The sequence below is a fragment of the Gallus gallus genome, chromosome 14 (genome assembly GCF_016699485.2).
Source record: "Gallus gallus isolate bGalGal1 chromosome 14, bGalGal1.mat.broiler.GRCg7b, whole genome shotgun sequence".
Classification (NCBI taxonomy): domain Eukaryota; kingdom Metazoa; phylum Chordata; class Aves; order Galliformes; family Phasianidae; genus Gallus; species Gallus gallus.
The window spans coordinates 13,889,541-13,915,519 of NC_052545.1; the positions used below are offsets into that span (position 1 = coordinate 13,889,541).

The window sequence follows — 25,979 nt, forward strand, 5'->3', positions numbered from 1 at the left end:
TGAAGGTCTCATAGCTGGCCTGCCTGAGCTGTGCTGCAGCCATGCACATCACTGATCCAGACCATGACCCCAGTCCTGATGGGATCTGCCCCATCACCACAGATATCTATGGCAATCTGACTCCAGACAGAGCCTGGCTACCTTCAGCAATGCTGCTTCGCTCTCCTCACTCAGGCACTGCACAAACGGGCCCTTCCCAGCCAAGTCACCACCTCTCCCTGCCTTGCTGTGAACAGCTTCTAGAGGCCATTCCTGCTGCCCCGTGGCACTAATTAAAGCACAAGGCACTGGGGGCAGCAAGCACTCTGATGCTCCAGCACAGTGAGTGGGCATGCGTTAATTACCGCTGCGTGCTCAGGTGCACCAGCAAACACTCTGCTGGGCATCTTACAAAGGACAACCATGCTCCTTCCCCACATATTAAGTGTCAGCCATTTGCAGAAGCAGGACTTGTATCTTCACATGTTAACAACTTGTCCTGAAAAGCATTTCACTGATTTGCTTTTTGCCTCAAACAATGAAGCCCAAGCCTCATAAAAACAGACTGACTGGTGTTTAAGGGCCAGCCTTCCTGATTTATTATTTCTTCAGGTCTGGTAAAGTAAGGCAGAGCTGCAGCAGAACCAACCGGCCGGCAATTGGAGATAAGAGACTGTGCACACCACAGGGCAACCCAAAGCCTCATGGAAAAGAATAAAGCAGCTTACAAACGGCTCTTAATGACAGAACCACAGAACAGCTTCGTGTTGCTCTGCATTAAGAACAAATCCCACGTAACGTGAGACTAGAAAAGAGATGGGAGGAAAGAAATAACCGAACAAACCTGGCCATGCTTAGGGGGAAGTAAGGATGGAATCAGGCAGCAGACGGTGAAAGAGGCAACGCACCCGGGGCTGGGCCGCGGTGTGCCTCCAGCTGCGGCACGCAGCCCACGGGAGCCTCGTGCTGAGCGCCGCTGCGCCGGCCTTCAGCGGGACGGCCGTCACAACGCGTGGTTAAACGAGAGAGGGAATAAACCGCCTCGCCTCAGCAGGACGATAAGGCGGCCAGGCACGGAAATCGTTCCCGGTGAGCCGGGAGAGTCCCTTAGAGACAGACGGGAGCCTCGGGAAACTCCCGAGCCCGGCACTCGGCGGAGCACCTCCGGCAGCGGCCTGCGCTGCTCCCGCCCGCTGAGCCGGCCCGAACTCACCTCACCTCACCGCCCCGCCCCACACCGCGCTACGCCGCTGTCCGCCGCCCAAAGGCGCCCCCGCGCCGCGCCGCGCTCTGCGCCTCCGTTCCGCCCGCACCTCCGTTCCGCCCCCGCCCCCGCCCCCAGCCCGGCCCCCTCCCTCGGGCCCACTCGCTGCCCGTCCCGCTTTAGATTTCCTTTTATTTTTTATGACGTTTTTTATTCATGTCGCTTTTTTTCCACCCCCCCACCCATAGCCGGCAGCCGAGAGGCGCAGCGCTGCAGCGCGGTCCCGGGTGCCGCTCCCGCATCGCCCCATCCCGGGGGCTGCAGGCGCGATGTACGCGGGGCTGGGCGGCTGGGCAGCAGGCAGGGCGCAGCGCAGGGCCCCGCTGACCGCGGGAGGCTTCGGAACGGCGTCAGTGCTGGCCCGGAATGCCCAAATGTCAGGGAAAGAGCTGACAGCCAAGTACTGAAGACGACAATAATGAGCACAGGAGTAATGAGCTATCAGCAACGGCCTCCAAAGGCCAGAACGTGTTTGCAGTTCTCCCTTATGAGCCATGGGGCTCTCCCTCCAGCCCTGAGCTGCCCACTGCCCATCTGGATGTCCTCTGCAGCTGAGGGCTGCACCCACGGCTGGAGGATGCAGGGCTGTCCCGAGCCTGCAGAACCCAGCCAGGCAGCAGCCAGAGCTGAGAGGAATGTTGATTTCCGGGGCACGACAGTGTCTGTCCGCAGAGAAAATCACATGCTGTGGGCTCCACGCCCATGCGGAGAAAAAGGCACGAAGGACCAGCAATGCCTCGTTTTCCTGGGTTTGATGTCTGCCCTGAGGATTCAGCCCACACTGATTCACAGCCCCGCAATGGCACCAAGTCAGTGAGCTGCACCAGCCTCGCTCCAGAGAACACAAGAGGGAGCGCTGGGTTGGTCAGAATGTGGTCCTCAGCTTCCACCGACACAACAGGAACTTTGTAATGGGAAGAGCTGTGAGCTGAACTGGTGGCTGCTGACATCCTGCCAGCTACAGCTGCCCAGGAGCAAGGCAGCACAGATAGGGATGGACATGGCTCGAGTCTGCCTTAGGCACAGGCAGGCTGTGCTGCATAACAGTGCGAAGGCTGGGACAGCTTCACACCGCTGTGAGATGGACACGTGAGCACCTCTGTCTGGGGACTCCACACAGGACGGCTGTGCAGTCTTTCAGGTCTCTCCAGAGACTGACAATCCCTCCTGACACAGATCTGACTGCTCTCCCCACTCCACCAACTGAGCACCAACAGAGTCATTGCAGGCATGGCTGTAACTGGAAGCAGTGGTTGCGCTGGAAAACACAGCTCTTTGGTATGAGGCTCCTTTAGGGGAGTTGCAGGAAGGAAGGGGAAAAAAACAAAACAAAACGAAACAAGAAAAAAAAGAAGTGGGGTGGTTACCAAAGCTGCTAATCACAGTGCCAGGATGCCTTGGAAGGCACGGAGCAGCCCAGTGTCACATGCCTAAGGCATCCCGTCTCCAGACTTCCTCGCCCGCGATGTACGTGGCTTGCACATGCAGGCTATCATCCAGCATCAGGAAATCTGCACCAGATAGGAGAGAAAGGAAACAGCTGTCAGAGGAACAGAGGAAGAGCAACTGGGGCAGCTGAAGCTGGCTCAGAGGAGCTGGGCTCTAGGGCTGCCTCCACACAGAGGAGTTTCTGCCCACTCCAGAAACAGGGCAGGACTGCAGCGTAGAACCACCATTGCTCATCTGAAATGTGGGAGCCCCTCCAAAAGGCTCATGAAGCATCACCAGCACCCACAGGAAAAAAATCACCAGACAAAAGTCCAGAGCAGATCCTAGGCAGAGCGAGGCTCCCCAGAGCCCCCAGTGAAGCAGCAGATGCAGCCTGCATTTGTAGCAGGCCTGCTTTGCTACAGCATGCAGAAGCCCTCCCTCCCACCATCCCCATAACAGTACCTGCATCAGAATCATAATTCAGAGTCCCCTTTCTGTCTTCAATCCCCAAGAGCTGGGCAGGATGCAATGATGCTGCCTCCAGTGCGGTCTCTACTGAGCACCCTTGGGCAGAGGAGGAAGAGGCGTTAGTGCAGCAAACAGCCCCATCAGCAGAGCAGCCCCAGTCCCTGTCTAAGGCAATTGGTGGCACTGCAGAGACTTTTCTGACAACCACACCCATGCCCAGGGTCCCAGTGTCTCTGTCAGCACTGTCTATGTCCTATCCCGGTACAGCAGAGCACTAACACTGATCTGACTGCTACTGCCCTGAACTACAAGGGCAGGAGGAGCTGGGAGGCCTAGTTACAGCTAGCTGGAGCTCGGGAGGGGGAAACATGTCTAAGGGAGACAGTAGGAAGAGGAGAACTGATTACTTAAGGTATGGGGAGGGGAAAGTCGTTCACCTTTAGGTATGAGAAAAGAGCAGAAGAGTTCAACCCTAATTAGTGCTGCAGGTTAAAACGAAGCATGTCTCCTAAAGGTGTTTGTCTCTGAGGCCAGTACCACTGATGTCAGCCCTTCTCCTCGTGCCTTGACAAGAGGGGACATCTCTGGCTGAGCAGACACAGCTGGCAAGAACAAGACTTCTTCACGGGGAGGAACAGCTTGTGGACAATGCTCACCCACCTGTGGCTTCCAGGAAGTGTCGCACACACGTGTCCATGGTTGCCACACTACCACTCAGGGTCTTTGTGCCTGGGAGAGAACAGAACAGCACTGAGCAGAACCCCAAGGGGGCAGAAATCCTGAGTCACGTGAGGAGCAAGTTGAAGGGCTGCTAGCATGGCTGAGAAGTAATAGAAAGAGGCTAGAGTGTTCGTGCTGGCAGTGAAGGGAGATGCATTAAGACATCACCATGCAGCTCCCTTGTTAAGACCAGATAGACCGGTTGAAACCTCTAGCTCACAATGCAGGCAGCTGCTGCCAGAGACAGAGGGAGGGAACTGACAAAGCAATAGCCCTGCTCCAGAATACCTTCCCAGTCTCCAGCTGTTTGCAGATTAGAGAGCTCACTGAGCAGAAAGAGGTGATGTTGCAGTAAAGACAAGGGACAATAAATATCCGTGGAATTTCTTTGTCCTTTCTGACCACACAACAATTTCTAGCATCCAACCTACTGGGCAAGGAGTTCAAAGGCATTGCAGACAGCTAAAAATTGTCTAATTCCTCCTCACTCCAATGAGACAGGTCATTTCCCCTCTTCATGAGATGCATCACTCTCCTCGCAATCACATTATGGCAGAGATTAAATGATCAGGCAACAAAACCCAAGAAGGTGGCACAAGTGCTGCTTCACGCTGACAAGCACTGCAAGGTGTGCTGAGCTCTCCAGGAATGGGCACAAGTGGTAGTACCATGTCCAGCTCTTTTGCAAGAGGCACTTACCTGCAATGTAGGTGTTCAGCCCATCGATCTCCACCACCTGCTGGCCCAGTGTATGTCGACCCGGTGCCAGCCCCATGCCAGCAATAGCATCCGTCACCAGCACCATGCCTGAGGAATGCAAGGGAACAGGCTGCAGCAGCTTTGCAACTAATCCCACTGCAGCTCTGAGCACTGTGCCATGCCAACCCTCCCTGAGAGGTACCAAGACATCTCCAGCCACATCCAGCTGAGGCGACAGGCTGTGGATCAGGACTTCTTTCAGACAGCAAGATAGCATGCCACGGCAGTCGTGGGAGATGGCACAGCATTTGTGATGCTATTGACACCATGCTGATGCCACCGTGTGGGCACAGTATGGCCTACCTTTGGGGTGGGCTCGATGGGCGATTCGCAGGGCAGCAGGGTTGGTGTGGATGCCATCAGAGATCATGCCGTAGAAGACCCTCCGCCCAGCAGGAATCTTATCACTTGTCAGCAGCCCCACAATCCCGGGGTCACGATGGTGGAACTACCCAAAGTGGGAGAGGAAAAGATGATGGGTGTCACACCAGGACTTGCAGGCTGAGACCCTTCCTGCCGTCATCTCTACCAAACAGTGCCTGGCAGCTGGGCACTTCATCCATTATCAAGTGTAACCAGGCAACCCCTCCAATTTCAAGATACTGCTACAGCTTTGACTCTTTTAAGTCAGGTAGTAGAAACATGAAGCCAGATGTTCTGTGCTGATGTTCCCACTGCAAGGCCTGGTACAAAACAAGTTGATGATGCAAATAAGCATTGGTGGGGAGCAAGAGAGAAAGCACTGAAAGCAATGCCAGCACAGGACAAATGCCCGTGGCAACTCACCGGCAACATGGCATTGAAGAGGTGAGTGATGAAGGTAGCACCGTGCTGCACAGCCTCCTCGGCCTGGGAGAGATTAGCCACCGAGTGACCTGGAACAGAGAACAGTGCATGATTCTTCTGCCCATCTCTGCATTTATTTTCCCAGAGGGACATCCGAGAGTAAAGATGCTCTGCCATTAGGGCTCTGCTCTGAAGCCCCACCCTGGGCTTAGGTGAGACACCCGCCTCCCTGCTGAGCTGTCTGACCACAACCACTGGGGACTGGCAGGAGGTGATTCACCTGAACACATTCACTGGTCACAGCAGTCACAAATGCTGCCTTGCTGCCAGAGGCATTGGGGAGAGTTGCCTTCTGGCTGGGCTACAGGTCCTAGGACATGCCTTTCTGCTGTCCTCAGATATTTCAAGGCTTTATACAGAGAGGTGTCAAAGGAGTAGGGAGACAGCGGGCACTTTTCCTAGAAATTATATGATGATAAAACACAATCCAGAAAGAAAATGTTGTTTTCCCTAACAGGGACAGCAGATACTTTGCCTTTCTTTGATTGTCTTTACGTGACTGTGAGACAAGAGACCTCTGCTGCACAAATACCCTACTGAATTAAGGTTCAGTTTCACCCTGAAAAAGGGCAGTGGTGGAAGAGGTCTTCAGCTCTTCCAGTTGAATAACAGAGTTATCAAGACTAACAGCAACCTTTGGAAAACAATATCACCTGTCAGATAAGGCCTAAAGCAGCTGAACTTTAGAGTTTGAACCTTTCCAAGTAGTCAGCCTGGAATTACATCCTTATTAATATGAATATTAAAAAAAAAAAAAAAGGAAGAACAGAAGAAAATTATGACTGTGTTCTTCCCTGTGTTTTCCCAGCACCAGTGCTACCTTGTGCAAGACTACGGGAGCCCTTCAACCAACCTGTTGTTTACAGACAGGGTGACAGATTTACAGCATCAACTGAGGCCCCTGTGTGTCACACGTCTGTCACCCACCTAAAGGCCAGGAAAGGGCTGACAAAAGGAAATACCACCCAGCCCAGCCACACAGACACACCATTAGAGATATCACAGCCCCAGGCTGCCTGACCCGTGCTGCATGTGACACGGACAGACTGAGCCTCCCCCCACAGCCCTTACCGAGCGAGACACAGATGCCTCGCTTGGTGAGTTCCCGGATCACCTCACTGCTCCTCTTGATCTCTGGGGCCAGGGTGACAATCCGGACGCAGTCCAGGGACCCGTAGGTGGCAAGCAAGTCCTGGAAGGCATTTTCCTCGAAGGTGCGGATGCAGTGCTCTGGATGTGCCCCCTTTTTCTCCTTGCTGATGAATGGCCCTTCCATGTGAGCGCCTGCTCAAAGGGAACAGAGTCATCGTTCTTCCTCTCCCAGCCAAGGAACAAGAAACCTGCTGTGTCCATCCTGCTCCAGTCAAGCTCTTGCCATTCTCCCACAGTAAAGCAGAGTTCAGGTAACTCGGAGCTCAGTACAGCAAAGGATGCAGCACTGGCCAGCCCCACAGCCATTACTCTGTCAAACCCCATAGGGCTGATGGCAGAGTGCACAGCAAAGGCTGAGGACAGGTTCAGGGAGACAGCAGGTCTGCGCCCACCTACGTATCCCTGCCACCAAGAGAGCTTCAGCTCCCAGCAATGCTGTTCCTAAAATAGCTTCTTTTTCCTTAAGAAGGATAATCATCAGGCACCAAACAGGACAGCGGCAAAATCACTTACCCAAGACACCAGCTCCGTGAGCTCCACCATTTCTTACATCGATCTGGGGAAGAATCTATAGAAAGGGGTTTGTCAGACACCTCACATACACAGCACTGCCAAAGCAACCCAAGCCTTGGGCTCCCACAGAGCTGCTGCGCCACCAGGGATGAGAAGCCAAGCAGCTCAACAAGGAAAAGCAATCTGCGAGCCCCACTGTGCTGGCCTGGGAAACACTGCTGCCTCAGTGGTTTAAAGCTGAAGGGCAAGAAACCTGGGGCTGCTCAGCTCCCAGTGTCCACAACTGAACCGCTATGGCAGCTGTCTCACTGTCTGAATGTGAGGCTGCAGAACCAGCCTTGGCCCTCTTGTGCCAGCATCAGCCTTCAGCTGTTTATCACCCTAAGGATAAGAGGCGGTGAAAGTCACTCACCTGGTGGTACACGGATGGAGGGGATGTGACCAGGGTGGGACAGAAGGAGGTCACTCCATGGGAGAGTATTTTCCGGCCGACCAGGTCAATCCCTGATCTGAAGTCATCCGTAGCCAGGGAGAAATCCACCCCAAAGCCTCCTGTGCCACAAACAAAACAAAGGTGAGGCCGCAGCCTCTGCAGCAGCCAGGCACACACAGCCCAGAGCCCCACCTCCAGCCGGGGCCCAGCAGGGCACTGGGGCTGCGCCTGATGGTTCCCAGCCCCAAAACACTGCGGAAGCATTTGGGGTGAGTAGAGCAAGCCTCCAGCTTCGCGTGGCACAGCCTGGAAGCAAAAAGGCTTCACCAGCACTTCTGCCCTGTATTCCCGAGGTTCTGATAGCGCAAACCCAGCCAAGGCCATCCGATCCCCCCCGGCACAGGGGAAGGGGCCGCGGCCCGCACCTCACCGTTGATCTGCACGTCGATGAAGCCCGGGGCGAGGATGCAGCCCTTGCAGTCCAGCTGGACGTCGGCAGAGCCCTTCTCGTCGAAGAAGAGCTTCTCGGGGTTGAGGATCTTCCCCTCCCGCACCCACAGGTCCTCCCTGCGGGGAGACCACGCTCACACCCCGCCCGGCAGCGCCCGCACCCCGCAGCCCCGGGCCGGGCCCACTCACCGCTGCAGGCGGCGGCCCCGCAGGAGGCGGCAGTTGGTGAACTGCGCGATGGGAGCGTCCGACACGGATTTGTTGGACGGCATCGTCGGGCCGAGGGAGCAGCGAGACAGCGGGGCAGCCCGAGGGCAGGGCGGGACCGCGGAGCTGGCGGCCGGGCCGTGTCCGGGCTCCTCCCAGCGGCCCCGGGCCCACGCTCGGACCAAAGGCCGCAGCCAGGCCCAGAGCCCAGGACCGCCGTCGGAGGGCAGCGGGCAGGGGGGTGCGGGGCGGGGCGGGGAGCCGCGCTCACCCCGCGGCGCCGCCGGTTCCCTCACGTGAGCGCCCCGAACGGTCGCCCCGCCCGGCACGTGACCGGTCCCGGGGCGCCGCCATCTTGGGGAGGTCGCGGCGGGGCGCCGCCATCTTGGGGAGGTCGCGGTTTCTCCCCAGCCTCCGGTGGGCAGGGATGGAACGGGATGATTCTGAGGTCTTTTCCAACCGTAATGGTTCTACGATTCCGTACCCGAGCTCCTGTGGGGGCTGGCAGAAGCGTACGTTGGTGTTTCACTGCAGCGTGCAGCAGGGCTGGTGAAACGCACTTGTGAAGGTCTGCAGAGCACCAGTAGGAAGGGCCAGTAGGTAATTACCTACCAGTACCCACCAGTAGGAAGGGCTGATATTCCTGGGGTAACCCATCTCAGACAGGGCGTTTCCAAACAGCAGGCTGCAACAAGCAGGATGGAGGCAGTGGGCAGTCGGGAGCCATCTCCTCACCTCAGCCCACTCCCCACACAGCGCCTTGTGCTCAGACTATAAACGCTTTGGGGCAGTCTTTTTGCCGCTGGGTTTGTGCTGATTCCAGTTTGGAGCCCATTGGTGCAGAAGGTGGCCTAGAGGATCAGTGCTGTAGGACTGGAGGGCAGGCTGAGCACTTCATCTCCACAAGCCAGCTGTGTTCCCAGCTCCTGTATCACCCGGACAAGGCTGCTGCAGCCCGCAGTGAGCCATGGCGCAGCTCTTGGCCCATCCTTGCTGTCAGAGCCCTCTCAGATCTCCATGCTGTGCTCCCCAGCATCGCTGAGCGAGCAGCCGCCCTATGCAATGCCAGTTAAATGGCATGGAAAGGTTACATTCGAGTATTCTTGTTTTATCAGGCAAAGTTCAAAGGCCTGGGAGGTCAGACAAGAGGGATTAGTGGTTTCCTAATGGCTTTTAAGTCTGAATTTGTGGATAAGTAATTCTGGCTTGAATGGCTGCAGCGGACTCATTCCTCCCCAGGGAATGTGGTGTCTGTGGAGTCCGCCTGGAGGAACTGCTCTGCTTTGTCCTCGTGCATTGCACACTCATGTGACTGCCTGCTGCAGGCGTGTGTCCCACTTGGGGCCGATGGGCCGCGCTCACTGTGAAGGGAAGCAGTGCTGCAGGCTGTGATGCATCCTGCTCATGGTTATTTACCTCTTGAAAGGGAACTGCAGGCAGATGAAGGTCTGAGAGCTGCTGAATGGCCGCTGATGCTCACCCCCAAGGGCTGGCAGGCAGCGTGCTGCGAACTGCACACCTGCTCAGAAATCTGGCTAGGCACAACGCTACACCACAATGACCACACGAACAGAATGAAACTGTAATTGTTTATTGGCTCAGGCAAAGTAAGGCTTCTGGAACCCCTTGCTTCGCTGTTCCACTCTCAGCTTCAGGGTAAGAAAGGTAACTGTCACCTGGACATGTAAGTCATTCCTTCTTTTAGCTGTTACTTCTAAGCTGACAGCGCTGCTGTAGGCAGGCTCCTCCAGTCATCTGACAAGTCTGCAGCAGCCTGGGAGGGAAGACAAAGCGTATTCTGTGCTCTAACTGCCAGCCCCGGGCTGTCCTCACCAGCACCCCATGCCACCAGTCGTCCTTCTGATGTCTGCATCTCTGTGGGCAGAAGGGAAATCATATCTGACCGCCACAGTGTTAAAGGAAAGTGCTGTGCTTTGTTCTAATCAAAGCAGCATCCCCACCAAACTCTGTATTTATTCCTAGATGTCTGCTTGCAGACTTCCCCTTCCATTCTCTTTGCTCCATGTTGCTGCAGCAGTGTCCAACCAACACTCCCGTGTTTATCTAGTTGAGTGTCCCATAGTGTTGCAGAGTCAATTATCTTGTCAAGGACTCTGTCTAAGCAGGGTGCTGATGTGAGCTCTGATGAATCATGTCGAGAAAAGAAAAATGGAGTGAAATGTAATGGTCCGTGAACACAACATCCCCATCTAGCCAGGAAGTTAATTTAGAGATCAGCATTTAATACTATACTTATTCCATATGTCAGTGCTTGTCTGCACGACAAAGCTACCTTTTAGTGTCAGCAGGATACCAGTAAAGGCCACTGAAATGGAGAATGTTAGTTTATCCCAAGAAAACTACACGCAGCCTGGTTTGGGAATGTGAGGCTAGGAATGGCTTCAGGCAGGTTTTATGCACCGTAGTTGAATGATCCATCCTCAGGGGCACCCAGCAGCATGCCAGTGAGAGTGACTTGTGGCTTAAGTGTGAGGAAAGAGACTCCAGAGCCAGAAGATTAGAAAATGAATCCTAAAAATGTATCTCAGGCCTGTTTATTCAAGCCAATAACTTTCTAAGGGGAAAAGCACCCTTCCAAACAGCTACATTCAGATGTCAGAAGGCACACAGAGCACCCAAACGGCCTACAGCCAAACAGAGCATTCCCATATGCATGTACATGCTGGCAGACTTGTGACAGCAGTTCTCCTTGGCAGTGGAAGAAACATCCAGGTAGTTACATGTGGTAACGTCCACTATAAAAGTTCTTGCCATGGGGTCCACCCTGCCAACAGCTTCACCAACCCTTTGGCAGCAAAGGGATGCAAAATATCTACGATGAAAGCCAGAAGGGAGCCACTGAATCGTAACACTGGAAGATGGCCCAGACCTCCCTCTGTACTGCTGGATGAACAAACAGAACAGCCTGTTCTGAGACAACAGGTATGGGAATTTGCCTCATCAGTGCTGTAGGTGCGTCACCCAGCCCAACTTCATGTCATCCATCTGCCCCACTCAGGATTATCCCTTTGGATGCTCTCTCTGTATTTCACAGAATTAAACCAACCCCGCCTTGTCTCACCAAGAATCACACACTCCTCTAATAATTGCATGCTCTTTCTCTCCACTGCCCCAGTAACAGGCTGAGGGAAACACGAGCTGTAGCTTCACTTGCTTTTCCCTTAGCAAATCATTTCTTTTTCAGGTCAAGTTATTTTTAACCTGGCTCAATTCCCAAATCAGATTCACTGCCTCGCCACAGGAAAAGCTGTAGCAGCACGTTTGGGAGAAAGGGGGGATCACTCACTACAGATGTGAACAAAGGTACAGGTACCAGAGCAAGGAGGGCTTAGGCTAGCTCTGCAGCCAAAAGAAATGCTTGTGGAGATGCAGATTTGGTTTCTCATTTTTCACGTGTATTCCCAAAGAGGTCTAAAAATTGTTCTAATGAGCAGACCAGGGATGCTGCTCGTATCTGTGGGATGGAAACCACGCCGACCCTGGGAACTCCTGGGATTTCCTGAGGTTAGTCCTCAGCCCGAGAGACAAAACCATTGGACCAAGGTGGTCACCACCCTCTGCTGTGTGAGGCCACCCCGTCACCCTGCCCCCTCAGAATGAAGCTGGACGCTGCAGGAACAGCTAAATCCACATCACTGACAAAAATACAGTGCTACCTCCATTTCACTACAGAACTGCAGCAGAGACTGTTCAGCATCACATCCAAACTGGAGTAAAGGTTGGAAATGGGACCCAGATGTTCAAGGGCGTATCCAGCTTTCCCCTTATGTATACACCTTTCTGCAGCTCGTACTGCTTGGTTTGGTTTACACTATTCTGCTGGGCATTGCTCACTCCCAATCCCCTGTAATGCATCAACCACAGGTACCAGGGGAGAGGAGCAGGGGATTCACTGGAACAGGTTGCCCAAGGAGGCTGTGGATGCTCCATCCCTGGAGGCATTCAAGGCCAGGCTGGATGTGGCTCTGGGCAGCCTGGTCTGCTGGTTGGCGACCCTGCACATAGCAGGGGGGTTGGAACGAGATGATCTTCAAGGTCATTTTCAACCCAGGCCATTCTGTGATTCTATGATTCTCCAAACAGGAGTTCCTTTATTGCAATTAATTTTCAGATGCATTTGGATTTACTAAAGCAGTCCTAAGAAGCAGTCACTGACCAACCCAGGCAGGTTCTGCTTCTACAACAGAGCATTAAATAATTTAAAAAATCACAGCATTTGGTGAGGAAAAAAACCCAAAAATATGAAAGCCAACCAAGAGAAAGGTCAGCAAGCTCTTCCAGTGCACTGTCTATGCAGACAGCATGGGAGAGCAGGCATCCCTCGCCCTTACCTAGCTTGAACTGACTGCTAATGGACATTACCCTCTGCTGCCGCTGCTGCTGCAGAGCCATTCTGTTCTGTTCTCTGCAGGGCTGACTCACTCTGCAGTGCGCGCAATCTGCCACATTACACAGAACTATTTATGCGCCAGCAGACGCCACCTCTTTTCGGTCAGGCACGCCACGAGGCCGTCATTGCATGGTCTGGGGCTGCCTTTCCAAAGCAAAGTCAATCCCTGGCGGATGGGACTGCACTCAGATCTAGCAAAAGAACGGTTGGTAAATGAAGGAAAGGGGCTGAAAGGCCTGTAATTTTCTCAGTACCCTGAATCACCTCAGAAATCTGCTGACACAATAGCATCACCAGGGGACCTGAAATGCAAGTTTTCACCTGGGACTCACTGATGAGGATCCAGAGCTGCAGCAGGAAACAGCCAATGGAGTTAGATTGTTAATTTTACTCCTGGTGTATTTGCAGGTACTGATTAATGCAAGGCAATCCTTTCCTTTCATAATAACCCTGGCTTTTGTTTTATGCTGTTCTGACGATCTGCGTGGGTTTATAAACAAGGAAGGCTTGGCATTCCAAGGAACAAATCACGATGCTGTTGATGGCATTTTATCTGTATTTGGTTATGTAAGCACCCATCATGAGTCTAAGCCTGGTAACCAGCACTGTGGCTATGCCAGGATCTGAACGAATTCCTACAGACTGGTGCCTTTAAATTGCTTTTATTCTCCCAGAGATGAGAGCTACCACAAGTATTTGGTTGCTCCCAAACACGTTTGCTTATATCCTTCTCATCTGGCTAAAGGCAAGGCTGGCAGCACGTCCTCCTTGAAGACAGATCTCAAATGATTTCACCCAGCCAGGCCCTCCTCCTGCCACACAAGAGCAGTGCAGCTCCTCTTACTACCCAGCCTGCCTTCCAGACAGCCCGAATCCACCACCACCTCTCCCAGCTACACGCTCTGCCAGGCTCTTCACAGAAGCACTCCTTGCAATCACTGCAAGGGGAGTTTAGTATACTGTAGTTTTCAGAAGTGCTCAGAATATCTGAGAAAACACAGCTCACAGGGTCTGAGTCCACTGCTTTTCCTCAGAAAATGTGATTCAGATCAGGAAACAAAGAGACATTTTCCTCCCCATCCAACCCTGCTGCAGACATGCAGGGCTTTCCAAGAAGCAGCTCACATCTACAGCACTACTGATAGCCTTGCTAAGAGTGCCCTGAAGTCAAGGCACTTGAAACACAAAAGCCATGGTTCACTCCAGCCCCGAGCCAAGCAGCTGACAGCCTGTCACATGAATCCAGGCAGACATCTTTTAGCCAACGAACCAGTTAATTTGTTAATAACACTGCTGAGTGGTCCCTCGTTTAGAGATAGGCTACTCTGAAGGTGCAGGAGTTCCTACCATGCCTAAGCTGGTGAGTGCTCCTGCCAGGTTAGAAGCTAAGGGTGGTGATGCTCAGTAGCTCCCAGAGCTGTGACCGCAGCTCTCCATCTAGTGCAGACCTATTGCACAGGTATACCTGAGATGCAGCACTGCCATACCAGTGTTCCCAGTCAGGCAGACAAATCATTCCACACCTCCCAGCTTAATTCACTTACCAAGACACTACTACATATTTAAGTGTATGAAAACATTTTTGCTTCCACCAGGAAAAGCTTTTTCTGTTCTCCAAACTACTTAAAATTAAGGCCACATACTTCCCAAACGCACTCACTTGAAAGCACTAGCTTCGTAAGGGTCCAACACACAGCTCCCATGTGAGCTCCAGCATTGCTCTGTGACATCCACAAACTCTCTAGACAGGAGAATATTGCTTCAGTACCTTCCAGCTGCAAGAGCAGACTTCTCAGCTTGAATGCTCCTGATTTTTAAGTTAAAAAAAAATGAATTCCTAAACACATCCATTTTGTTGATGAGACAGTTGTTCAGGTACTCTAGCAGCAATTCAGTGCAGCTTCCCCTCCAGCCGAGCTCCTGCAGAGCAATCAGGACACACTGCCTTGAGGTTGCTCAGCAGCTCCCATTCCTTGTCACACACAGCAGTTTATAACCTTAATCCAAGACTGTGACTGCTCAGGGCACACTGCAGCCAACCACACCATGTTGCTATGTGACACACAGCAAAGTACCACTCAATCAGGCAGCATTCTGCTCACAAGCACAGCCCAGGCAGCACACAGCAGCAGCATCCATTGCTCTCTGCCCAGGAAGAAAAAGGAATGCTTTGAGCAGCCAACTTCCACATAGCTCTCAGTCACTTCAAAGACCCTGCCTCCCCCTTGCAGAATCCCCCCTCTCCCCGAGGGAGCAGCAAAAGCATTAAATTAGAGGCAGAGGAGTCATTACAGCAATGTAGTGAGGAAGTTTTATTTGGAAACATCGTATAAGTCTGTAACCCAACAGTGGGTGCACAACTCTGATGCCAGAGCATACGCAGTTACTACTGAAACACGGGAGTGTTTCGGACAATTGCTGTAATAAAACACAAAATTCTCATACTCCAATACCATGACACTACAGCAATCTTTAGAATCAAAGTTACATCCAAGGAATTCTCTGCACTTACAATTGACCCCACAGTGTAATCTACCTATATATAAGATTAATATATATAGCATGGGAAATTGAAAATCTTCGCTCCATAGATGTATGAACATGTCAAGTCTTTTATAAATAAACATCCAGTGAAGAGAAAAATTACATTTCTAGTTCATATTTATACATAAAGTACTAACAGCAATGGGTGGAAAATTGCACGCGGGCCACCCCAAGCCACGCAGCAGGCTTGGAGCTGCCCAACCAATTTAATATTGAATTACACACATGACAGACAAGTCACTAACGTACATTGCGCATTTACAAGAGATCAACTACCAAATTGGGACAACTGTACACATTGGAGAGACCATTTCCATTCTGGAGCTTTGTTTTTTTTTTTTTTAAACGTTGATTTGTTACATCTCTTTACATCATACTGCGACGTTTACTTTGTGGAGAGGATAAGGGCAACAATGAGGCCGTAGAGACCCAAGACTTCAGCGAAGATCAAGATGAGGATCATGCCCACAAATAACCTGGGCTGCTGCGCTGTTCCCCGTACTCCTGCATCACCCACGATGCCAATGGCAAAGCCAGCAGCCAGACCGCTGAGGCCCACGCTCAAACCAGCACCCAGCTGAAGAAAGCTCCTGCAGGACAGATGAAAAAGAGTCTCAGTGGCAAGCAACAGGACACGACCTTCCACCTTCAGGACAAACTTAAGCCCCCCTCTCCCCAGAGAGAGGGCAAATAAATGTCTAAAAAGAACCTCGTTCCTGCAGAAAGGTCTGTACTCATTTAAGCAAGCACAGCACATATCATGAAGCAGATGCTTTCCATGCTTCCTAGCTCCAGTACTTACGCTCAGCTCACTGCAGCCCAGTGTTCACACTAACACCTGTCCCACTGATGTGCAGCCTATTAGTGGCTGCTTTTCCTTCCTGCCTTTAGCAATCATATTACACAGCCATGGCATACACTGGCAAGAAGTTCTCCTGTAGTAGAAGAGTTGCACATGGAGTTAATATGGACAGGTCAGTCAGGGATGCTCTGGCTTTCTAGATGGGTGCCTGAAGAGCAGTCCTTAGGGTCTGACCACCTGGTAACTTCAAAGGAACATTTCCATCTGCTATTTCTTAGATAAAGGCTTACCACAATGCTCATCTGCTATCGCTTGTATAACAGCATGGCTACCTGCTCTGTTAGGCCACAGAAGCGTTGTTTTGTACTGACATCAACCAAGCTAGTTCCAGCTATTCTCAGAAACTGAGCAGATTAAGTTTCAGACTACAGCACGTATAGAGGTACAATGCATAGCCTGAGGATTGATTTACCAGCATGTAAAAAAGCAAGCAACATTAATTATTCACTTGCATCTCCTAGGCAACAGGAAAGCTATTTAGATACCTTGATCAACTCTTGAGAAGACCTGCATACTCCATCTCTAGAATGTGACACCACTGAACACACTCAGGCCCCCATCCCCTGACTGCACTGCTTCTCTGGAGCCATAAACCATGACACTGTGTCCCACAGTACTGCTTCTCATTCATCAGCTGACACACCTCTGTCGCTGACCCTAAGACACTGGGGAGGACAGCTGAAATCCAGCTGGTATTCTTGAGGTCAACTTGGGAGCACTCAGCATTTATGGCAACCCGCACTTTCTAGAGAGCTTAATGCAAAATCTATCCATCCCACAGCATCCAAATGCTGCCAGAACAAATTTCAACGAAATTCACAGGTGCAGAACTTACTTGAATAGTGTGATAGTTGGTGAAAGAGCATTGGCAATGAGGACCGCCACTACGAGGCCATAGATAGCTATAATACCCGCCATGACAACAGGAATAATTGACTTCATGATGAGCTCAGGCCTCATGACAGACATGGCTGCAATACCCGTGCCACTCTTCGCAGTTCCATAAGCGGCTCCCAAGGCTGCAAGAGAAAAGACACATTAGGAAGTTCCCCAGATAATACCGCCTTTGTCGGACTGCAGCATTAGAACAGCTGAGTCAGCACAGGGAAGAATTGTGCAAGTCCAACACGGTCACTTGACCACTTGGTTTGTCAGGCAGGCATACTCCCTTAAAACACAGGGAAGTGACTTACCCATAGCCCTGAAACGAAACTGCTGCTGTTCAAGCACTACTGGCCACTGAACATCCCCTGAGCAGCCAGCTTCACAGCAGGGCAAGCACTGCAGCACAAATGCATTCCCTATTTAGGTCTGCACTGGAACTTGTTACCTTGGCCCTCCCAGAGTCCAGAATGCAGAGGCTCTACTCAATGGAATCTGGGAGGAAACGTAGCAAAGCACGCTTTGCTACTGCAGCAGCAAGTAGCCTGATTGAAAGCTATAGCTCTTAATGTTACTGAACTTTGAGTTCTTAAACACACCCAATGTTTAACAAGTTGCCTTAACATGAGGCCTTTCCTACCACAAAAGGTATCTGCCCCACGCACTGGCTCAGGGTGATACACACAGCTCCGGCTCCATCACATAGATTCCGAGACAGCAACTACCATTCATATTATTGCTGCACTTTGTTCCTTGGGGAAAGGACTCCCTCCTTCCATGCAATACCTCCACCTGGTCCAAACACTGCTAACCCAACCACTGGAATCAGGAAGAGCAGCACAGCTTGCAGTTCACAGCCACAACCACCACCTCACCCCTAAGGTCCTCACACCATCTAGGGAGGTATTCAGTATGCAGCCTGCAGCACACAAACCCAAAGCTCGGTTCCCAAAGCAGCACATGGGCTCATCACCTTCAACAGAGCACTGCTAGAAACAAGAGCCCAAAGTACTGCCTCAAAAAAGTGACTTCTGTCCTGAAAGCTTTAAAGTAGTCCCATAAAACCTCATTCTGTGATTCTGAAGTATTTAGGAAGACCCATTTTGTCTCAGCCTTGTTCCATAGTACATTAGGAAGTGCACCTCTGGGCCGCACTCAGAACCACTGGGAGATGATGAGCAGCTGAGCAGCCACCCAGGACCACAGCTGAAACAGCACCAGCAAGCAATGCAAGGGCTGCCTCCTCCCCAGCCACCATCACATCAATACTCAAAGGTTGGAGTCCTGATTCACTGGTGTGAAAACTACTCCCGTCTGCTGAAAAAGGCCACTGAAGATTACTACAACCACAGGAATTTCAAACGCTTGTGCTGTCCTGGCACCTCTCATACACAGGTCTGGTTCACCCTTGGTAAGAATTAAGCTTTCTATAGGGGAGAGCTGTTTGTTCCACACAGATGTGTAGCTGCCTCCTGCACTGGGAGGGGATGTTACAAAACAGCTGCTAGTTATTCAGATGGTTTAGGCTATCCACTCTCCCATTTTCCCCTATCTAGGTAAAGCCAACTTCTAGCAGCCAAGAGCTGAACGGTAATCCTCCCAGCTCTGCACACCAAAGATCGTGAGAGTGAGGGTTACAGTGCTACAATCACATAAGACTCCCTCCCAGAAGTGGTTTTAGTTAAAGACTGCAAAGGAAAGCCTCATCAACTACAAATTAGTTCTGCATTAACAAAGCTCTTTAACCTCCTGCAACCTGGATCCTTTTCAAGTCTTTCCTGCAAGGAGACACGTAAAGAACTGTTCAGTGCAGTTCAGGAGTAGATTGTTCCATCAATTCTGCAGTTTTCTTGCAATCAGGAAACAGGTTTCAGTTGCCTGTGTAGGTGAAGCCCAGAACTCATTGCAGAAACTCAGCTACAGTATCAGTGATGCTAGCTGTACATGTCTACCCCTACGGGCATCTAGAAGATACTCTGGCTTGAATTAGGAACCTTTTCTTTCAGATTAAACATCCAAGGAACGGATGCAAGTGGAATCACAAGTCCGGTTACCTTCTTCCAGCCAAAGCTTTTAGCAGGAGACACTTTTGCATAAGCTTCCACAGTTCTCTCTAAGAAGGCCTGCAAGGGGAGCGAAGTTCACTGCTCAAAACTGCATCTGTCATTACTTCCTCCAAATCTGAGGTTACTTGGAGGTGTCGCAATGAACATGGCAGTGGATTACAGAAGTGGGTTTTGCAATACCATTTACAGAAAGCCACCCTGATTCAGTTTCGGGGAGGGGTATCTCAGAGCACATTTGTCAGTTTCTAGTTATCTATTCCAAAAACCTATGGAACAGACAACTGTCAGCACATCTGATTTTGCCCAGGCCATTTGTCACATAAAGTCAGCCCATACTGTGGCAGCGAGTTGCTGCACAGCTTACACTTACAGATGGCACTGAACAGCTATTTGTCCCCCATGAGAACAGCAGAAGCATTGCCTATCCAGCCTCAGAGCTGGCACATCTGCACCCATCAGCATTTATCAGCACTCTGCCCAGCAGCCTCACACCAGAGGTCCCCACACCTCCACTAAGCTTTACAAAGCAGGTTGCCTCATCTCCCTTCACTAGCCTCACAAGTATCCCTGAGCTTTTGATGCTACCCTAGAACTGCATCCCAGGGAGCAGGTCCACCTCCCCATCACACAGCTGCTCAGTGTGGGCCACGAGGCACCCAGAGCAATGCTGTACATCTGGACTTCCACTTCTTGACAGCTGTGAACATCAGAAGCACAAGCACTTCATGCACTGCATTCAAAATGCTCCTGCCGAGTTGGAATGCAAGGCTATTTTCTGCAATCTCAGAGAACAAGGCTTGAAGAGATCTACATGAATGGCTGAAAAAAGCAAAACGAGTTTTGCCCATCATTGTTACATACCGTGACTCCAAATACTGATATCAGGTCACACAGCTCAATCTCCCCTAACACACAGGCCAATTAGATTGTAACATTGCAAACACAGCCTTTATAGCAGTCATCAAGACACCCCAGTGATGCAGAAGGAACTGCACTTCGCCACCTAGCTTTATCAGGGGAAGAAGCCATGCTGCCTATAACCAGAAACTGTGCCATTCAAAAGCTCAGAGGTGTGCAGCACACAAGCTCACACATCATTCAAGGCTTACTTCCAGTACACCCGTTTCAAAGGTAACTCAAACCTGCAGAATTTCTGTAGGGTAATGCCTAGAACTCATACTAGAGCTGCTTCAGTACCACTCCTAGGACAAAACGCACTCCCATGAGACCACAGAGATGCTAAATGGCACTTCCATTAGCCAAAGGTGGGAGCAGAAGCAGTGTAACAGTACAGCTCTGAAATGAAGCACAGACTAGAAAGCAACACGCCATGCAGGCAGTGGCTGCAGGAAGGACTGAAGACCAGTCTTGCCAGGGCTCTCCCTGGAACTTTGACACTGTTAGCACTCCAGTCATCTGTGTTCTAGGTCAGTGCTAGCACAAGTGTCAGGACCAACCCGTCGTAGCTATAGCTGCAGTGCTCAGTGAGGTCATGCACCGAGCACACTAATCCTGCAGCTAAGACAGCTGCAAGTCACCTCATGCAACACCCCTCCATGCACAAAGAGGCTGTAACCAAAAGCATTACACTGTTTCTGTGCAATGCTGCAGACACATACGGACAATTTCTGTAGACCAATGGGCATTGACACACACTGACCACCAGGAGCCTTCAAGTCAAAGCACCACTCCCATAGATGTGGCTTCTTGCAGTCTGAGCAGCCGTGAGGAATCCAGACATGGTGGGAATCGGCCATGCACAGTCCGGCAGCATCTAATCCATTCAGAGCTGTGACTCCTCGTGTCCCACCACAGTGATGCAGGTTTCCACACAGCAGTGGCAGAGGAAGAACTCCCATAGCACTTAATAAGCCGGACTTCCTTGGCTTAGTAATACAAGTCAAACTTCCAGACAGACAGAATGTGGTTCGCTACCATGGCAAGACCAAAAGACCATTCTGGATAAGAACGTGCACCCTGAGCCTCTTCTAATTAATCCAGCATCAAATGAGCTGTCCTGTGCAATAGGCAGGCTTGCCTTGTACCAGACAGCAGGAAGCAGTTCACCTGAAGCTAATCCTCCTGCAGACTGTTAACCTCTGCAGGTTTTTGCTAGAGGTGACAGCTGGGTCAAGCACAGCCCTTGCTCTGCCACGCCAAGCTCACGGTCATCTTCAGAGGTGGGAGGCACCCCAGTGGTGCTGAGGCCCCTCCACACCACCAAGCTGAACATGAACACAGCCCTACCTCAGATCACACCCACAGATGCTCCACAGCTGTTTTGGCAAAACCCTATGGTGCACAGCTGCCCCTTCACAGGGCAGCCACACAAGTGGAGAAGTACCTGGAACCCACACAGCTTCAGAATGCAGAGCTGAAGAGCAGCTGCAGCCCATCTCCAGGGATGGCTGCAGGGGTAGCAGACACTGCCCTGCAGGGAGAGGCAGTCTGCAATTCTCATCTTGCGTCACCCACTACAGCATGAGGCACAGCATTCTGTGTTCTTTCCTGATTGTATGAGAAGACATGGGGATATCAAATAAGCTCCGCACTGCCAGGTTTCAGAAGGATCAAAAAATCAACCTGCAAGGGGCTAATGAGCAGCGTGCTCCTCTTCAGTCAATGTGAGAACTCCACAAACACCAGCTCCTCGTGGTTACACTGCAGAACAGACAGCCCAAAGAGGTTATCGGTCAGTTGTCCAACCAGCTGAGATGGCTGCAACTGCACTCAGCACACAGTGCACTGTGCAGCACACAGGGCAGGTCTGTTTTATTTTTTAATAAGTTGTGATGAAGGGAATAGGTCTCACCATACGAGTACTTTTCAGCAAGCAGCAACATATACTGCTCCCACTACAAGCCAGCCCTATTACTACTTATCCTCATCACTCAGCCCTCCCACTGCCCAAAGACAGCCCACTTCACAGGCAGGTGGCCCACTCCACCACAGGGGCAGATTAGCAGAGCTGCTGTTTCTCATGCCAGCTGGTTGGCCGAGCAGCTTACAGTGCTGAGCAGACAGCAGCCATAACTATGAAGCCCCTGGGGAAGCCAAGGTCATCCCATTCAGCCCCATGTGATAAGACTGAAGGCTTGTGTTCACAGGTTGCACCACTTGAGGAAGCAAGGTCAGCAGGTCCTGCCTTACTGTCTTGTGAGGGCAGTTAGCAGGGAGAAGCACAGTTCTGTGGTTCCATGGTTCAGAGTGCCGTAGAACATCCTGATGGAGCTCTAGAATTTTCTAGTTGGCAACCACCATTTGCAATTAGTCAGGCTCTGGAGAGATGATAGAGGCACATTTTAGGAACTGAAAGAAAGAAGTCGATTAAGAGGTCCCAAGGCAACTGGTGTTCATCTTAACTACCACTGCACTGAAGTTCCATCACAATGAAAATGCCCAAAGACTTCATAGCCTACAGTGACTCTGTGGCCAGATGGGAATCCCACCAGATACAGCTGGAAGACACCACACAAGCAGCAGCATACCAGCTTCAGCCCAGTTTCACAGAGCTAATGGCTAAGACCGTTTATAATGATTCTCAATCTGGTTTTCAGATGTTCCGGACACTAGTATTTGCAGAGCAGAAGTCACGCCCTTATTTATGCCTTCCATTAATTTAATTCACCTGCAGCAGCACTGCTTGTTGTACTTTTGTTCCAACACTTGTGTTGAGTCCAACATTTTACCTGCTGTCAACCATTATTTTACGCTGCTCTCTACTGCAGACAGTACAGCAATGTGAGGTGCTGACCCACACAGCTCTCCTGCCCCTACCACCTGCCCCTGAGGGTCTTTAGAGTGGTTGGGAACAGAGAATCACTCTGCTCTGCCATTTCATTTCTCACCTGCAAGTTACACCTGGGCAGTATGCGAGTTCCTCCTAGGATGAGGCCTGGAGAGCCCTTCACACTCTCCTCTAACAACCCCACACCCACCAAGATCAGTATTTCAGGAAGCACAGGAATCACCTGCCCTCAGGGGTACAAACTTTGCAGTCAGGACCTCCTGGAATCAGTGTGCACGGCTGCCAGCTGCACCAAGCTCACGTTCTGAGCCAGCAATTCCATGGGGGGGGGGGGGGGCACAGCAGCTAATCAACAGCTGTAGCACACCCATGGCCCTAGCTTAAAATAAGCATTTTGTTAGCTCTGCAGCCACAATGAGAAGTAGGACACAGGACTGCCTTCGCACTGCTGGCTGGAGTCTTCCTCATTAGCAGTCTTCCCAATGCCTGACAGCACAGCAGCATCACATTGCCTGCCCCAGCGGGTCCCAGCAAGACTCCTATCACACTGTGGGGACCTGATGGGCAGCCCGGCTCATCCCACTCTTCTGGGCAATCTGCCTTGCACACTGCTGGACAGCTTTGCTCAATGCTGTGCTTCTTCATTTCTGGCACGCAGAAGTCACATGGGAAAGTCTCTCACTGGATCACTCAGCAGCATCTGACACTGAGCCAGCCACATGTTTTAGACATAGGAAATAAAGGAATCTTAGCTGCTACAGCAGGCTGTGATCAGTGACAGCAGGCCTGAGACAGCCAAGGTCACACAGCCTGCTGTGTGCTCCTCACTGCCCTCAGCACGAGCTGACCAGAACAAGTTCTGCTATCTATTCTACATCAGCTGTTAATGTTCCAACACCAAACAGAGCTGCTTGAAGTCACCTGTTTTCACATCAAACTAGCTTGGACAGTGTCAAACCTGACCGTGTTTACTAGAAACATGTCTTTAATACAATCACCAGCCTCGCAAGAAGCTGATCTTTAGACACACCATGAGTCAGCCATGATCGCTGTGCTACTCAACACCCAGCCACAGCAGGTTCAGGTAACTGCACACTGCCTGCCCATGCAGCCTTAGCTCCCTGCTCCCAAGCTGTATTTAGATGTGCTTCAGTGGTCATATTCACCAGATGTGCTCAGCCCCAGCATGCTGCTGGCCACCCGAAGCCCAGCCCTGCCCCAGCAGCAGCACAGCAACCAAACCCTCACTGGTACAGCTTGGGTGCCCTGATTTACCCATCCCAAACCCTCCCCTGCCACCTGCAGCCCCACAATACAGTGCTACCAGACCTGCAGCTTCTAGGAAATACCTCATTTCTAGTTCAGAGTGCCAGGCAATGCTCTGAGATCTTACTGAAAGGTTGACTCAACACTGCATCCCTCACCAAGGTTTCCACTGAAGCAAACTTTGCACAAAAGAGTCTGAAATGCCATACAGTGCTCTTCTGCTTCAAGTGCAATTCTGCAGGGAGAATGAGATGCTGTACTTCCTTGGGGAAAGCAGTCACTGAAGACTTTAATCACTGCCATTGCCAAAGGCGTTCATCTGCCAGCTCCATTTTGTTTCCCACTCCTGCGAGGCGCTCAGCCTGCTCCTGGTGGGCACACAGCCTGCACTGCGTGCCACGTCCCAGGCAGCATCAGGCACACGTATGAAGGCTGAGCTCCGCAGCAGCCACCACCACCACGTGCCCTCAGCACTGGGCACAGCTGCTTCTGTGCTGGGGTGTGAGCTCAGAGCAGCACTGAGCCCAGCCCCCATTGCCCACACCAGCAGAGCCGCAGTTGCCCCTCAAATGTTTTATATACACTGTACATTCACAGCTTGATCTGCTGCTCTAACCAAGAGCAGCCTCCACCAGTCTGCCTGTCAGATACCATCTCGGAGGCATCATTAACACCAAAGCAGATGGGTGTAAGCGCAGCAGTGATGCAAATGGAGCTGCAGCTGCTGCTGAATGAGCGCATGGACTCCTCCTCACCACGCTGGGTGGAACACAGACAGAACAGCCCATGCATGCAGACGGGCAAGCAGGTCACTGCATGCATGCAGACCACAGTAAGGCTTTGGAGCAGAGGCTGTTCCCTGCAGGTGCCTGACGTGTTCTGGTCATATCAGAGCTGGGAAGGAGCACCTCCCGGGCCGTGGGGCCCTGGGACCCACAGCACTGCCTGCAATGGGGCAGACCCGCAGTGCCGCAGGGCAGGCTGAGGAGCTCCACGCCCATCTCTGCCACCTATAGCACAGACAGCCGTGGGATGAGAGCTTCCCCGGCGGTGCTTTACGGGGCTCCCATCGCTTAGGAAAAGGGGAAGCCCACCAGCGTCCTTCAGCATCACCGACGCGGCCACGGAGGCTCCGGTCCCAACGAAGCGCAGCCCGGCGCTGCCCCGGGGAAACGTCAGCGCAGCGTAAAGCGGCTCCGCAGCGGGAAGGGCCGCCCCGGGATGGAACGGCACAGCGCGGCCCCCGATCCCCGCCGGCGCCGCAGTCACGTGGCAGCGGGGGCTCCGCCGGCGGCGGTGACGTCACCGCGCGGACCCTCGGCCGCCGCCGATGCCCGGATGGAGCCGGGAGGAGGAGGGGGAGCGGCCCCGCTCACCGCCCCCGCGCGCAGCCCGAACCCCCGCCTCCCCCCCGCCCCGACAGCCGCCCTCGCGTGGCGGCACAGCCCCGGGCGCGCCCCCCAACCCGGCCCGGCCTCGCCCCCCCATCCCCCGCGCCGCAGGAGCGCTCACCGCTGAAGACCATGGCGGCCGAGGCGCCCATCACGGCGAAGAAGGAGGCGTACTCGGGGGTGCTGCCGGAGGACATGGCTGCGGGGCCGGGGGGGCCGGAGCGGGGCACGGAGCGGGCAGGCAGGGAACGGGGCTCCGCCGCGGCGCCGTCCTCCGCAGGCAGCGGCCGGCCACAAAATGGCGGAGGCGAGGAGGGAGGGTGGGCGGGAGAGCGGCGGGCGGAGGCCGGCGATGGGGAGGGCGGGGCGGGCGGCGCGGAGCTGCGTCCCGGCGGCACTGCGCGGCGGCTCTGCGCGGCGCCCTACATATGGCCTCCGCAGGACAAAATGGCGGCGGCCCGCCCGTCACGTGACCTCGCCCCGCCCACCGCCGGCCGCTCCCACGGGTCACGGCGTGGGGGGTTCGGCCCTGCCGCTCCCCGCCGCTCCCCGCCCCGCCCTCCCACGGAGAGGCGGGCCCCGGAGCC

At 52.7% G+C, this 25,979-nt stretch overlaps 2 protein-coding genes across 4 annotated transcripts; both read right to left on the minus strand.

Annotated features, from left to right (window-relative positions):
• Positions 1 to 1,377: 1,377 nt before the first annotated feature.
• On the minus strand, positions 1,378 to 8,501 carry AMDHD2 (amidohydrolase domain containing 2). Of its 3 annotated transcripts, none has more exons than XR_001469162.4 (12): positions 8,205 to 8,331; positions 7,996 to 8,132; positions 7,545 to 7,684; positions 7,133 to 7,187; positions 6,539 to 6,751; positions 5,408 to 5,496; positions 4,925 to 5,069; positions 4,562 to 4,669; positions 3,803 to 3,871; positions 3,137 to 3,238; positions 2,611 to 2,754; positions 1,683 to 2,483 (listed from the first exon to the last, which is right to left on the minus strand). XR_001469162.4 is itself a non-coding variant. In NM_001345995.2 (11 exons), exons 1-11 carry the CDS (start codon positions 8,285 to 8,287, stop codon positions 2,666 to 2,668), a joined length of 1,230 nt encoding a protein of 409 aa, NP_001332924.1. In that variant the 5' UTR covers positions 8,288 to 8,501; the 3' UTR covers positions 1,378 to 2,665. The 3 variants fall into 3 exon arrangements, 1 of the variants encoding a protein (NP_001332924.1); XR_001469161.4 differs by having other exon boundaries at positions 1,683 to 2,501; NM_001345995.2 differs by having other exon boundaries at positions 1,378 to 2,754; positions 8,205 to 8,501.
• A 6,429-nt stretch (positions 8,502 to 14,930) lies between these two features.
• On the minus strand, positions 14,931 to 25,687 carry ATP6V0C (ATPase H+ transporting V0 subunit c). Its single transcript, NM_001278024.2, has 3 exons — positions 25,514 to 25,687; positions 16,875 to 17,058; positions 14,931 to 15,767 (listed from the first exon to the last, which is right to left on the minus strand). Exons 1-3 carry the CDS (start codon positions 25,587 to 25,589, stop codon positions 15,563 to 15,565), a joined length of 465 nt encoding a protein of 154 aa, NP_001264953.1. The 5' UTR covers positions 25,590 to 25,687; the 3' UTR covers positions 14,931 to 15,562.
• Between the last annotated feature and the right edge of the window lie 292 nt (positions 25,688 to 25,979).